The 16,412-nt window shown below is 45.8% G+C and overlaps 1 protein-coding gene across 1 annotated transcript; it reads left to right on the top strand.

The window, feature by feature from the left end:
- The first annotated feature begins 12,412 nt into the window (after positions 1–12,412).
- On the top strand, positions 12,413–15,489 carry LOC123129415 (F-box protein At5g03970-like). The gene is made up of 2 exons (XM_044549591.1): positions 12,413–13,539; positions 15,482–15,489. Exons 1-2 carry the CDS (start codon positions 12,456–12,458, stop codon positions 15,487–15,489), a joined length of 1,092 nt encoding a protein of 363 aa, XP_044405526.1. The 5' UTR covers positions 12,413–12,455.
- Positions 15,490–16,412: the final 923 nt, after the last annotated feature.

The raw sequence follows: 16,412 nt of genomic DNA, 5'->3' as shown, positions 1-16,412 counted from the left end.
TTTATATACGGAGGCAGGGGGCACCCCTAGACACACAAGTTGATCCACGTGATCATATTCTTAGCCGTGTGCGGTGCCCCTTCCACCATAATCCTCGATAATATTGTAGCGTTGCTTAGGCGAAGCCCTGCGACGGTAGTACATCAAGATCGTCACCACACCGTCGTGCTGACGGAACTCTTCCCCGACACTTTGCTGGATCGGAGTCCGGGGATCGTCATCGAGCTGAACGTGTGCTAGAACTTGGAGGTGCCGTAGTTTCGGTGCTTGATCGGTCGGGTCGTGAAGACGTACGACTACATCAACCGCGTTGTGCTAACGCTTCTGCTGTCGGTCTACAAGGGTACGTAGATCACACTCTCCCCTCTCGTTGCTATGCATCACCATGATCTTGCGTGTGCGTAGGAAATTTTTTGAAATTACTACGTTCCCCAACAGTTTGTTTAGTTGGCATAGATCGAGATGAGGATTTGTCACTCTGATTGTCGGAGAGGTATCTCTGGGCCCTCTCGGTAATGCACATCACTATAAGCCTTGCAAGAAATGTGACTAATGAGTTAGTTGCGGGATGTTGTAGTACAGAAGGAGTAAAGAGACTTGCTGGTAACGAGATTGAACTAGGTATGATGATACCGACGATCGAATCTCGAACAAGTAACATAACAATGACAAAGCGAACAACGTATGTTGTTATGCGGCTTGACCGATAAAGATCTTCGTAGAATATGTAGGAACCAATATGAGCATCCAGGTTCCGCTATTAGTTGTTGACCGGAAGTGAGTCTCAGTCATGTCTACATAGTTCTCAGACCCATAGGGTCCGCACACTTAACGTTCGATGACGATCGGTATTATGAGTTTATGTGTTTTGATGTACCAAAGGTAGTTCGGAGTCCCGGATATGATCACGTACATGACGAGGAGTCTCGAAATGGTCGAGACATAAAGATCAATATATTGGAAGGCCATGTTTGGACACCGGAATGGTTCCGGATGACTTCGGGCATTTTCCGGAGAACTGGGAGGTTACCGGAACCCCCCGGGGGAGTCAATGGGCCTTAGTGGGAGAGAGGAGGAGGCGGCCAGGTGGAGGGCGCCCCCCCAAGCCCAATCCGAATTGGGTGGGGTCGGACCCCCTTTCCTTTCTCCTTCTCCCTCTTCCTTCTTCTCCTACTCCAACTAGGGAAAGGGGGGAAACCTACTACTACTGGGAGTAGGACTCCCCCCCTTGGGCACGCCCTATGAGGGTCGGCCCTCCCCTCCTCCACTCCTTTATATACGGGGGGCGGGGGCACCCCATAGATACACAAGTTGACAGTTGTTTTAGCCGTGTGCGGTGCCCCCCTCCACAGATTTCCACCTCGGTCATATCGTTATAGTGCTTAGGCGAAGCCCTGCGTCGGTAACTTCATCATCACTGTCATCGTGTCGTCGTACTGACGAAACTCTCCCTCGGCCTCAACTGGATCGAGAGTACGAGGGACGTCACCCAGCTGAACGTGTGCAGATCGCGGATGTGTCGTGCGTTCAGTAGTTGATCGGTTGGATCGCGAAGATGTTCGACTACATCAACCGCGTTACTTAACGCTTCCGCTTTCGGTGTACGAGGGTACGTAGACACACTATCCCCTCTCGTTGCTATGCATCTCCTAGATTGATCTTGCTTGATCGTAGGAAATTTTTGAAACACTGCGTTCCCCAACATGCGTATCTCATTTCCCACATGGAGGTGACATGTTCCCTCTCGGAACCACGAGCCTTCTTGAGGGAAGCTCCGGTTTGCAAGAAGCTTACACCAAAGCTTGTCCCAATTCGGCCAAAAAAATTACCGCAGCATGTTGGTGCCATGTCATGACACCATGCCAAGTTTCATGATTTTCAGGCGTGTTTTGAATTTACAGGAATTTAAAAACCAAGTTTCTCAATCTTTCCAGCCGAGCCACGATGCCCAGATGTTTGAATTTCATTCCCATTTCTTACAAGGGGCCTATAAATTCACCCAAAAACACACATGTGATTTTTCAACCAACTTTGGTGCACTGGAGCATGCGCTTGTAGTTAAAATTTGAATTATGCACATTAAATGCCCAGAAACTCAATTAATGTATAAAAAGACCAAACGAACCCGGAATAATTCTAAAATTTAGCACGATACTTCTATATGGTCTAATCTGCTAGTGTAAAAAAAATAAGGCGGGAGCAGGCAGTGTACGTATGTCGTTTCACACACGGGGGTGACACGTTCCCTCTCGGAACTAAGAGCCTTCTTGAGGAAAGTTGCAGTTTGCAAGAAGCTTACACCAAAGCTTGTCCCAATTCGGACAAAAAATTTACTCAAACATGTTGGTGCCATGTCATGACACCATGCCAAGTTTCATGATTTTCAGCCATGTTTTGGATTTACAGGAATTAAAAAACCAAGTTTCTCAATCATTCCGGCCGAGCCACGACGCCCAGATGTTTGAATTTCATTCCCATTTCTTGCATGGGACCTATAAATTCATGTAAAGACACCCATGTGATTTTTCAACAAACTTTGGTGCATTGGAGCATATGCTTGTAGTTCAAATTTGATTTCTGCACATTAAATGCCCAGAAACTAAATTAATGCATAAAAATGCCAAATGAACCTGGGATAATTCCAAATTTAAACACGGCACTCATGTACTAGTTGCATGTTCACTGTACGTAAATGTTCTAGCAATTCAAACACCATGCTTTCCCTCTGTAACACCATTTTTTCTTTCAAAACATAATGAAAAAAAATCACGTATACCACAAATAGTTTACTAGAAAGAATCGTGTGGGATGTGATATAAAATATCTTGGCGCACCGTCTTGTTTGGCTTACACAGGAAGCTTCGTCGTCTACAGTCCACCGCCCCCGCTGGAACCACACTTGCGCGCCAGTTTCTCGCGGCACCGAGTGAAATTGTTTTGCCACCATGGAAATATCTATCTCCCCGCCCCCTCCCTCCTACCAAAAGCCACATTTCCACTCTTCATCCTTGCTTTCCAAGTTCAAACCTTCACTATTGCTTACTGGCAGCTCAGCCTCCTCGCTTGCGACCCTTCTTCTTGCAGTGCCGCCTCCTCACCGGCTACCCTTCTTCTTGCAGCACCGACTCCCCGCCGGTGACCCTTCTTCTTGCAGTGGCGACTCCTCGCCAGCGACCCTTCTTCTTGCTCTGCGGCCTCCTCGCCGGCGACCCTTCTTCTTGCTGCGCGGCCTCGTCGATATGGTCAGGTAATCCACACCCCACCCACACCATCCTTCTCCTTTCCCGTCCCACATGCCCCGACCGACGGAGCGACACCTTCCACCGAAATCACTGCCCCCTCCTCCAATTAAGCGCCACCCACAGCCATTTTGTACGCAGTATAACGTGGAGCTCAGTAGCATGCGGCCGCACGCGCGCACGAGGTCGTATAGCTGACATGCGTGTTGACCGTGAGATCTTGGAGGAGCACCTCATCTTCGAGGCCACCGTCGACACTGCCACGCGGTTGTCTACTTTAAAATACAGTTCGTGCTGTTTTCTCGAGGCCACCGCCAGTGCCTTCTAGCGGTTTGTCCTCTGTAATGTTAATATGCAATCTGATGTTCAGTTAACAGTTTGGTCCTCTGAAATGTAATGTTCAGTTAACACTTTGGTCCAACAATTGCTACATTTGGTAGTACTATTCTCAAGCATTCTTTGTTTTGTTAACTCTCTTATATCTTCTAGTACATGTTTCTATTCTGCAATGTCATGCTCAGATAACTATTTTGGTTCATTTGGTCTGCTGTCCATTTAACTGTTTGATTCCGTTCTGCAATTTGATTTTCTTTTGCTGTGGGTACAATTTTGTATTGTTATGCATGTCACACCAATCGAATTTGGCTGGACTCAATAAATATTCTACTGATAGTATGGAAACTCTCAGTTAACCTGGTCAAAATCTTCCTTATGTGTGTTGTAGGGAAACAATGGGAGACACTGCGGTTTACCACCGAGGTTTGTTCAAGCAGGGCCCTTTGGCTAATAGCACATTATTGTGCAGTTGTAGGAATCATTCTAATATTTAGGTTTCTTACAATTTGGTCTTGCACATGTAGGTCCTGCTGTCAGAGGCTTAGACCCACTGTTCGGCCCATTTTGCACATGGGGAACTGAGATGTCCATGAATATCAGTCAAGTCAAGAAACTCAGAAAGATTGTTAGGATGAAGAAACTTGCGACGAATAATAGCAAGATCTTTGTTTGCACAATCAAGAAGACATCAGTCAACTATAGGATGGTACCGACTCTTTTACCTTGTTTTTACCCCTTGCGTCATTTCAAAATTTACAACAGTGATTTATGCATAGCTTTGTTTCTAGTACTTTTCAAAGCAGTTCACTGATGATTACCTCTCAAACCACATGCATGGTCAAGAGGCGAGGAAGATATTCATTCAACACCCATGGTACAATATTGAAGTCTTGCTGAAGAGGACGAAGGTTGGGTGGGCAATTATCCATAGCCACTGGCTTAAAGTTGCAAGGACATTCAACATCACTGAAGGCTCAATATTTGCCTTCCGCTTATGCAGTTTCCCAGATGATATTCATTTGTCTATTTACCATGTATGATGCCACTTTCCAAAGGTTTTTGATGCTGCATGTGAAACTTGGTGCTGTTGTGTAATGGCGTAACTGAGTGCCGAAGCTATCTGACGTAATTCGATTATGAAATCCTGGTTGATTATATATGGATATGAAATATCTGGCATGTTTTATAAGAAATATCAGTTTGAGTAGTACATGGATTATCAATAATAGGCTAATTACCCTGCTTATTGGGGTTTTCTATTGCAAACGGTTACTGAGACAGCACCGTGGGCGATGAACTCAAACAACCCGCACGGTTTCTAGAAAGTAGGAGTGTTCGATCAACTAACAATCACACACAGCTTCCGACAGCGAACTGTTTGCGTTAGGCCACCTTGCACAAATGTTTCCACATAAAGAACTATGTGTGATATACATACCTACGGAAATGTTTTTATAGGATTCACCGTGTGGGATGTACATACCTATGGAAATGATTTTCTGGGATTCATCGTGTGGGATGTACATACCTACAGAAATGATTTTCTGGGATTCACCGTGTGGGATGTACATACCTATGGAAATGATTTTCTGGATTCACCGTGTGGGATGTACATACCTAAGGAAATGATTGGGTTTCGATGCCTCGCCCGATCGCACATGGCCCCAGCCTGGGTCCCAGGAGAGCCTATCCCCGACGATTTTCTGGGTCGTGTGGGAAGGATCCCTCTATCTCCCACACTCACTTGGCGACGGTTCCAAATGCCATCGTGGAAATGGGTTAAAAACTGTTTGTTTAGCACGTCGCGGTACCAGTGACACCATCCAAGACACCTATAGAGCATCTTTATAATCACCCAGTTACGTTGTGATGTTTGATAGCACACAAGGTGTTCCTCCGGTATTCGGGAGTTGCATAATTTCATAGTCAGAGGAACATGTATAATTCATGAAGAAAGCAATAGCAATAAAACTAAATGATCATAATGCTAAGCTAACGGATGGGTCTTGTCCATCACATCATTCCCTAATGACGTGATCCCGTTCATCAAATGACAACACATGTCTATGGTTAGGAAACTTAATCATCTTTGATTAACGAGCTAGTCTAGTAGAGGCACACTAGGGACACTCTGTTTATCTATGTATTCACACATGTACTAAGTTTCCGGTTAATACAATTCTAGCATGAATAATAAACATTTATCATGATATAAGGAAATATAAATAACAACTTTATTATTGCCTCTAGGGCATATTTCCTTCAGCCTTTTCCAAACCTTGGCCACCGACCTGAACCTCTTTTTGCAAGCCGCGAGCCGCCCGCAGCTCCACGCCCATCGGCCGTCCTCGTCTAGGATGGGATGGTAGATGGGAGAAAGAGAGGATCCAGAAGACACGAGTTCTCAAAGAAGAACCGAGCCGGCTTAGGGATACGGGTGGAAGCGGAGACAACCAGCGGGACATGATTAGAGTTCGGCCTAGGGCGAGAGGAGAGGGTGGAGTCAGGAAGGAGCGAGTCCCACCCATGGTTGAAGAACGCACGATCCAGCCGTGCCAAGGTCGAGGGATCCCTATGATTCGTCCAGGTGAAGCGTCGATCGGTTAGGGCAAGCTCATCCAAGGCCAGCGCATTGATGAGAGAGTTAGAAGTCGCCACCCTCGAGGCATCGAAGCTGGTGTTATTCTTCTCATGGGGCACCCAGATTAGATTAAAGTCCCCAAGAGTGATCCAGGGCCCGAAGACAGCCCGCGTAACCGCCAGTGGCGGAGACAGGGGGGACCAGCAGGGGCCCTGGCCCCCCCTAACATCCAATATTTGCAGCTAATTAGCTAATGAACAGTGGGTAATTAGTGAGTATTTGCTGCTAAAAACCTACTATCCAATGATTTGGCCCTCTCCAACCAGTTCTAACAGCCTCGGCCCCCCTGATAATATTTTCCTGGCTCCGCCACTGGTAACCGCTGTAAGATCCATAACAAAATCACCAGTGGGAGAGTGATCCGAGGGGGCATACACAGTTGTGATCGTGAAGGCGGGAGAGGTGGACGTGGAGACAAAAGCGGCAGAGAGAGTGAAGGTGGAGGCGGTGGACGAGACAAGAGAGAACAAGCGCGAGTCCCACGCCGTCACGATGTTCTCGCTTTACCAGCAGGGAGGGAGGCCAGCTTTGTTTCTTGGATGCACGCAAAGATGGGGTCAGTGGCAACGATCAAGTTACGAACGATCCCACATTTGTCCGGGTCCCCCAACCCTTGCACATTCCAAGAGAGAATAGAGAGTTCCACAAACGAAGGATTATCCATTACAAGACAACACACGAGGACACAGACACGCCCAGCCCCCTGGGAGCGTGACAAAGGTACAAGATAACAACGACACGGGAGAGCGGTGTCGCCCCGCTAATAGCAACAGAGAAGCGGGTCGCCCCGCTAACAGCAACAGAGAAGCGACAACAATGTAAGATACATGGGGGGAAGCGCATGCAGCGCGATACAGCAAGGGGGAAACACCCGCACTGGACATCAGCGTCATTGATGGCCAGGGCAGCGCAGATGGACGCAGCAGAACGCAGCTCAGCCACTGCCTTCGCGCCTATGGGCTGAAGAACGTCGTCGAGCATCCCGTCCTTCATGAATCATGACTTTAGACTTGAGACGAGGCGAGCACCTGGAGAGCGCATCAATGCAGAGACATACTTCAGTTGTGTCATAAGTCTAACACACACACACACCCTCGCTTGTTTGCCGAGACAGGGAGCTTCTTTGCGTCGCCGTATTGCCGCCGGCCGGCCCGGGATATCTCTTGTAGTAAGGATGATGCCATGTCCACGAGTTCAAGGCCCTGCATGGATGTCCTGATGAACCGAAGAAATTTGTTAGGATGATGGTTCAAGAACCATTAGTGATCTACTCGACACAATCTAGAAGTAGAATGACGTAACAAAATGAAGTTTAGCAACCTGAGTATGACCGCAGGGATCCAATTGGACGGAATTGGAAGAAGGGGAATAATAGACCGAATAATGAAGACGAACTCGGCAGGTTCCTGACTGCGGGGTAGGAAGGGGAGGGTGTCCGCCGAGACCGTCGGCCGTGGCTGGGGCTACTCCGGCCCACCCATATGTGCGCGCCTGGAGAAACGCATTGGCGTTGTAGGCAGGCGGAGGAGGAGGCCGTTCCCATGTGTGGTGCCGGCGGGAGGAGGTCTGGGTGGTTGAAGAGGAGGTGGCCGGAGCAGGCGGGCGGACGTCGCCGGAGCAGGCGGACGGACCCCGCCAGATTGGGGCGGAATGCGGCGGTGGCGGCGTAGAGTGCCTTGGCCGGTGTGGCTTAGTTGCGACAGTTCTTGCGCGGTTGTGCCAAGCATTTGAGTGGCATGTATAAGGTCGAGAAGGAAAGACTCTTAACCTTATAGATACATTAGATGTAAAGGCTGAGTCATCCATTTTAGACAGCAGAGAATTGGAGACTAAAGTGGGGTGGAATTGAGACTGAAAGAATTGTTGCGTGAAGAAGAACTGAAGTGGGCTTAGAGCTAAGGTGCGAAAAGTTGTTCAAAGAGATGATAACACGCAATTCTTTCATATGATTGCGAATGGCATGCATCGCAAGAAAAAAATTGCAGCTGGAGCAGGATGAGGGGACGATCTTAGGGCAGGAGTCAGGAGAACCTAAAATTATACATCACAAACTAATATATGTAGTTATTTGGGGCTCCCGACGATAGTTTTGTGTCCTTAGACGAGTCACGGGTTGAGGATGTTCCTCAACTTGCGACAGATGAGAATGGGACCTTATCGACCCCGTTCTCGGAGAAAAGATGTTTGAGGCGATTTCACATATGAAGAATAATAAAGCGCTGGCATATTTATTAAGGTGATTTGCTTCCAATGTTCCACGATTTGTTTGTTGGGCATTTGCAGTTATTTCACTTAAATGTTGGAACAATAAATATACTTCCTAAGAAGTTAGAGGCGGTTCGGATTGAGCAGTTCCGACCGATATGTCTTCTTAACATCAGTTTTAAAATCTTCACTAAGGTGGGGATGAACAGGTTGACGCAAATTATGCATAGTGTGGTGCGACCTTCTCAAAGAGCCTTCATGTCGGACAGAAACATCCTTGAAGGGGTTGTGGTCCTTCATGAAACGCTCCATGAGATTCACACGAAAAAACTAGATGGGGTGGTTTTTAAGGTGGATTTTGAGAAAGCTTACGATAAGGTTAAGTGGCCTTTTATTCAACAAGCCTTGCAGATGAAAGGATTCGATCAATCCTGGACAAAGAAGGTAGATTCTTTCACGCAAAAAGGCAGTGTCGGAATAAAGATGAACAATGATATAGGTCACTATTTCCAGACACACAAGGGTTTAAGACAGGTAGACCCGATGTCACCTATCTTGTTTAACATAGTGGTAGACATGTTGACAATTATGATAGGAAGAGCTAAAGAGAATGGCCAGGTAGGTGGGCTTGTTCCGCATCTAGTGGATGGTGGATTGTGTATTCTACAGTACGCAAATGATACTATTATCTTCATGGAGCATGATCTGGCGAAAGCAAGAAATATGAAGCTTGTGTTATGCTTATTTGAGCAGTTGTCGGGGTTAAAGATTAACTTCCATAAAAGTGAATTGTTTTGCTTTGGGAGAGCTGGAGACGAACAAGAAGCCTACAAACAATTGTTTGGCTGTGGGATAGGCTCATTGCCTTTCACATACCTGGGCATACCGATTCACCATCGCAAGATCTCTAACAAAGAATGGAAGTGCATTGAAGATCGATTTGAAAAGAAACTAAGTTGATGGAAGGGCAAGCTCATGTCATACGGAGGCTGACTAATTCTCATTAATTCGATGCTCAGGAGTATGCTAATGTTTCTACTGTCCTTCTTTGATATACCAGTAGGGGTACGAAAAAGATTGGACTTCTATCGACCGTGTTTCTTTTGGCAGAGTGACGAGTTAAAACGAAAATACCAACTCACTAAATGGGATGTCATTTTAGGCCAAAATACCAAGATGGTCTTGGAATTGAAAATCTAGAGGTGAAGAACAGATGCTTACTCAGCAAGTGGTTGTATAAGTTATTCATAGAGACCCATGCCACATTGGGCCCAGATCCTGCGTCATAAGTACCTTAACACTAAGACCTTAGCACAGGTGACGAACAGACCGACTGATTCTCCTTTTTGGAAAGGACTACTGAGAGTGAAATTAGCCTTTTTCAATAGGACAAAGTTTATCGTTGGTAATGGTAATTCCACGAGATTCTTAGAAGATACATGGCTAGGGGAGACGCCTCTCCCTATCCAGTATCCTTCTCTCTATAATATTGTTCAGCGTAGAGATGCATATGTTGCAACAGTATTACAGTCAAACCCTCTAAACATTCAATTCAGAAGGACGCTAGCGGGAAACCGTTGGGAAATAGGTCCATCTTGAGAGAAGATTGATGGATGTCCACCTATCTCAACAGCCGGATCAGGTACATTGGAAACTAACCAAGAATGAAGTGTTTTCAGTGAAATCCATGTATTTGGATTTAATCAATTCAGTTTCCCTCCCTCGATCTTTGCATATTTGAAGGTCAAAGTGCCCTTATGGATTAAAGTGTTTATGTGGGTTGTCCACAAACAAGTAATTTTCACTAAGGACAACTTGACAAAATGCAACTGGACCGGATCTCGAAGATGTAGCTTATGTGATCATGATGAATCTATCAAACACCTCTTTCTTGATTGCCCGATGGCCAAAGTTTTATGGTGGTCTATCCATGTAGCGTTTAACATTGCTCCTCCTACTAGTATCAACACGTTGTTTGGGATGTGGCTAAATGGAGTTGAGATACAAACAGCGAGACACATCCGTGCAGGCGTATGTGCTTTATTATGCGCTATATGAAACTGCAGGAATGATATGGTTTTTAATAGAGCAACAAATGTTTATTTCTTGCAGGTTATATTTCGGACTACTATGTTGATCCGTATGTGGTCGCTACTCACTTTGATGGATGCTAAGGAGTGTATGATTACTGGATCTATCCATTGGGAGATGGTAACATGGGTTATTTTCAACCGGTTTGGATGACGGTCATATAATAGGATAGGCGTTTAGTTTCCTACCTTCTTTTATACTGCCGGTTGTGGCTATCATGCTTTCTTTATTTTCAGCTCGTTATGAGCATTTTTTTATCTGAGAATTAGAGACTTTGTCGAACTATTTGCTTATTAATAATATGCACGTATGCATCATTTTGATGCAGAGGCCGGGGATGACCTCCTTTTCTAATAAAAAAATCATTTTGAGAACATATTAGCTTTTTGTTAACACGGTACATACACAAGCACTCATATATACACACATACACTCATCCCTATGAACGCCTACACACACCCTACCCTCTATGAACACCTTCGAGAGACTGAGGCGACATATTATCTTAAGATTTTACGGAGTCACCGTAGACGCCTCTCAGTCGTCGGAAATCCTGAATTAAATTCAGGATAAATGCGAGCACCGGTACATGAACCCTGGTGGACTGGGGATACCACTGCCCATCTAACCATCCAACCACAAATTGGTTCGTGAGAACATATCACCCGACCCAGCATTCTCAGCAAGAAGTTCTCCGTGCAAACAAAACATTAGCCGATGCTAGGGTTTGACGCAGTTGATCATATTCAATGTTCAATGCATGCTGTCGCTAGAAACTTAGCATATATGCTTCTCTGAATTGCATGGGGACACAGATATGGAAGTACAGATACGTATACATTAATCTTAGACATGGGGTTTCTAACGGTTACTACTTCAGAAGAACAGGGACACATGTCAACAATGGCAGTGATTAGACCTCTAGCGTGGAAGGCCGGTGCTCGGGGCGCTGTGACGATCGCCGCCGGCTATCCTGCTGATGATAGGGTGGATCTCGAGCCGCTCCTCTATAGGCTTCCTTCCGCACGACTGATCATCGGACGTCCGTTCATCAAATCTCAGTTATTTAGCTCCTCCTTGGATCCAGCCTTGGATGCGAACAGTTCCCATCTTGATAATCTGGGCCACGACGGGTTTTGAGAGCACGTGGAGAAGAAAAAAGAGGAACTGCTGAAGATGGATGCATGTACAAGCTAGAGAGTTTGCCATCATCCGAACATGGAGGAATTGCTCCTGGTCCTCCAACCCAAGACATAACAACCACCACAACAACAACGCAGGCCTACAGATCAAGAATTTTTTAGTGCAGAGATCAAGTCCCTCATTTCCGTGATTGTGAAAGTGCTTCTCGTCCATGGGTAGCAGAAGAGGAGCAGACGGCGGCGACGACAATCCATGCTCGCACCCCTGAGGAAGGAGAGGAGTAGCGGCAGCGATCCGCTCTCGTGCCCAAGGCACAGCAGAGGAGGTGTGACGGGCAGCGGCCACAATCCACACTCACGTCCGGACAACACAAGAAGAGCGACACTGTATCGCAAGGCTAGAGAGAAAATTATGGGATAGTAATCCCCGCTAATTGTGGACGCTGGGACTGCGCGAGGTAATCTGCCGGCAGAACATTTAATCTGGGGTATTAGTTTGTGTGGCAGATACCGTCGGATGTGATTTAATTAGATTGATCAGACGTCCCTAGTAATCATGTGTTTATTTCTTGGTGTAATTACAGGGTAATTCATATTTGCTCTTTTAATAGTGTGTAGATTTAGATAGTGTAGATTGGGAAGATATGATACACACATTCGTGCAAGAAAAATAACATACGAAAGGATACCTCAGTGTAACTTTGGGCCGACTCATTCCTAAAAAAAAAAATCTCGCACAGCCCGCACGACGGCACGAGCAGCCGCCGCCGCCACTGACACCCCCAACCCCGCTTGCCGGCGATGGCGCCACTGGAGGACGACGACCTGCTCCGCGAGATCCTCGTCCGCCTGCCCCCGCAGCCCTCCTCCCTGCCCCGCGCCTCCGCCGTCTGCAAGCGCTGGCGCCTCCTCCTCTCCGACCCAGGATTCTCCCGCCGCTTCCGCATCCACCACCGCCGCAGCCCTCCCCTCCTCGGTTTCTTCCGCAGAAATGACGCCCTGCCCGTCGTACCCACTCTCGACGCCCCGGATTGTGTTTCCCACGGTCGTTTCTCCTTGCAGCGCGGCGACGGCGACCAGTTCATGTCGCTCGGATGCCGCCATGGCCTGGTACTCGTCTTCAACAAACCGAAGAATCAGATCTTGGTGTGGGACCCCGTCACCGGCGACCAGCACCGCCTTGTCGTGCCTCCCGGGGTTGCGGCACATGCAGAGAAGACAACGATCAACGGGGCGGTGCTTCGTGCTGGTGCCGCCGGAGACGACGATGCCCAGCACTTCCAGGTGGTGTTGGCAGTGGCAGACAACGACGACGAGCAACACAGGCAAGCACTTGCCTGCGCATGGGGTGATCTTGTCTCAACACAGCTTCCATCTGACGTTCTAATGAGTGATGCTGCCATCTTGGTTTCTACTGACAAGCCTGCTGTGCTGGTTGGGGATTCCCTTTACTGGAAGCTTGCTGGGAATATTGATGGAATTCTCAAGTTTGATTTGGAGAAACAAAGTCTGGCTGTGATACGGGTGCCAGTGCATATCCTTGAAGAGGGCCAGTACATGTTCTTGATTATGCGGGCAGAGGGTGGTGGCCTTGGTTTACTCATCCAGACAGACTGCAGCATCCAATTGTGGAAGATGAAGACTGATTGTGACGGTGTCGCTTCATGGGGGCTTGGAAGAACCATTGAACTGGACAAGCTACTTTCCCTGAATTCTGAGGAGACTGACATGTTGATACCAGGGCTCGAGGAGGAAAATAATGTGGTATTCATGTGGGCAGATCACATTGTCTTTACGGTCCATCTTGAGTCAATGAAGTTCAAGAAGCTTTCTGGAACCTACCCCCTTTCTCATTATCATCCATTCAGAAGTGTCTATGCGGCAGGTAAAGCATGTCTTCAGATATTCATTGTAACAAAACCAAGTTAATTTTTGATAATTGGTTCATGGCATGTATGGTTCATCCTTTCCTGTTGAGTTAACAAGTTTAAGTAGTGCCATATCACTTGTTCCTTTTGGTGCTTGATGACCTCTGCAACATATAGTGATTGTTTTCTGTAGTATTTCTATTCTGATTCTTGCGTGGTGGCGTTCTATGTAATGATTATGATTTGTTAGAAAAAAAATCTGTTAGTGGTATATAGTTTTGTATATTCTCTGCACCCAGGCGATGGCCTGCAATTGGTCTATTGTTCAGTTTCACTTCTGTAATTCTTGTTGTTCAAGTCAGAGCTAGCAAACTGTCTTCATCTGTTTATTATCATCCACAACTCTTTGCTTACATGTTCACCCGGTCACCTCCTTGCATTGATGGCAGACTGCATCTTTGACGTTTTCTCCAGGCCCTGCTTCTCTTCCTTATGCCTTTAACCACCTGACTTCTCTTTTATTTGCTAATGTTCTATCCCCTCTCTATTGGATGTGAATACTTCCGGTTGCCTTCCTGTTCAATCGAACTGCCATGCTTTCAGTTTACCTCCTCCTTAACTCCCCCAGTTCCTTCTGATAATGCAGGTTTATCTCCCTCTAGCTCCCAGATGACTCAAAACTCATTACCCTTCCCCTCTTTGTGAATATGTTAAGTGGTAACATAATCAATACGTCCTCTTTTTTGTTCTTCATCGACGTATTTTTTGTTTGTTTTACTTCTACTAGTTGCTACATGCCTTTGATTAGTTTTTCGTGTTTATGGATCTATCAAATCCTACTGCGATTATATGGTGTTACCCCTACGTGAGTATTTGATAACTATGCATGACCATTTGCTTCATGGTTCCTTCATATGAACGGGATTACTATATCATTTCACATTGCTGCTTATTTTGGGTCATTATTGTACCCAGTGAACTGATGATTGTCAGAATACTAGAAGAGTATGCTTTCATTAATTTTTGTATTTCTATTCATCCTTTTGCTCAATTTATAGCATTTTTACGGATGATTTTTCTAGTGCAAGGCAGTTTGCTTAAACATTATTCTCAGCATATGTCTCAGTGTCTATCTAATTTGCATATGTAATCTTCCATGATCCACTAGCATGATTTTTCTGGTCCCAAGCTATATGTATCAATGCTTTGCCGGCAGTCTATTTTCTGCACTTTTGGTCACTTTAGGTGTTAAGACTTTATAAACATATGAACGAAATGGCATGACTAACAGATTCACTGTAAACACTGCTTTTGTCACAAATTGTATTTTGCTACTAACATATTAATATTATCAGTAAACTAGTGATCAAAGCATTGCTTTTGTTGTTGTGAAGAAAGAATAATGCATCTATTTTGGGCCGAGGGAACTGTGTCTGTTAATAAGACAATGCACAATCCCTCAGTTGAGGCTTGTACTACATGAGCTCAATTAAATTTTATTTGTGAGCGACTAGGTAGCTCGTACATTTCTGAGAAGTATGTCTATGAGCTCTAAACTAGATGGTTTGGGTTTGTTGCCCCATGAGCCCCTTGTGTGCCCATGATAACATGGAATACCATGTAATGGGAGTTATTTGGACCACTGATTTTATTTGATTTTTGCCTTCACTGAGAACAGAATAACAGATGTAGCCAAAAACTTGAGAATATATGCTAACAATAAGAGTTGAAGGTGTGGTGATAAACATGAACCGTTCTCCTGTAGCGGTTCTCTGTTTCTAATGTTGGTTTTGTCCGCTAATGCTGACCACTGAGACGGTCCAGTTTCAGAGCATTTGGCATGATTTCCACAATACCAATGTGTACAGAAAATTGAGATACATAACTTTAATGTTTTTTCTCTGAATGTATTGTGATACATAGCTTTAACTTTGACTGATGAAATTGGCTGCTCTGCAGGTATCTAGGATTGAATTCCGGTGGCCGTGATGCAGAAAATGGTTATGTTGCTCTAGGTTCTTCCAATTTCTATGCTGTTCAGGGGGTCTGTTATGTGCTTTACCCATAATTTGGCCCTCTGTGCTGGCCTTTGCAAACTTACCTGTCTATCATCTATGTTCTGTATGAGGAGACGGTGACTTGCTTGGATTAATAATTAGTGTTGAGTTACTCTTGCGCCTCATTTGCTTGGTGCCTTTTAAGCAAGCACGCCAAGGCAAGCCCACCTGTCAGTTGTATCGTTTGCTTGTGTCAGGTTGAGGTTTCAGGTTGTAGGTTGCTTACAGGAGGTGGTCTGTTGCAGCTCTCTACACGTACGGATTGCAATACGAATCTCTGAAAGTGAAAAGATCAGTTCCTTGCTGTGGGTGTTCCATTTGCTCACCCATGCTAAAATTGACGCTGATTGTGATGGGGTGTTCGGTGAAGCTTCCCTTTCTTTGTTGTGAGGAATGATTGGGCCTTACCGCGGAAGTAAGCTCCGCACTACATGCTGAAGCTTTGGCGCTGCTTCAACAAGCTGAAGCAAGCACATGACAATTAAATAATTGCCGTGTGTTGCATATGACAATGTAAAAAGAAAATGTATGTGCTAGGCGCTCTGTTAGGGGATGGCAACCAGATTGTGTAGGCTGGCCATCTACCTCAGTTTGTACTGAATCTGTGTGCTGCCGGCTTGTCCTGCGTTTCAGTTTAATGGAGTGCATCGGCAGTGTTACTTTCTGAAGAAAAAAAGCGAAAGGACAAACACAGGCAGCTCCTTGAGATCTTGTCTAGTAAGGAAGCTCCGTTTTTTCTCCACTAGGAAAATACTTTTCCTTCAGAACAGTACCACACAAAGAATCTGGATTATCTATTAATCTCCATGCTTGTTTTGCTAGAAGAGCCAAAT

Source organism: Triticum aestivum, chromosome 6A, assembly GCF_018294505.1.
Source record: "Triticum aestivum cultivar Chinese Spring chromosome 6A, IWGSC CS RefSeq v2.1, whole genome shotgun sequence".
NCBI lineage: Eukaryota > Viridiplantae > Streptophyta > Magnoliopsida > Poales > Poaceae > Triticum > Triticum aestivum.
Note: the sequence above shows the minus strand (reverse complement) of the source record. Positions and strands in the feature narration are given on the sequence as shown.

What these genes read in the sequence shown, in the direction of transcription:
- LOC123129415 (XM_044549591.1), top strand. Translation starts at nt 12,456, where the DNA reads ATGGCGCCACTGGAGGACGACGACCTGCTCCGCGAGATCCTCGTCCGC.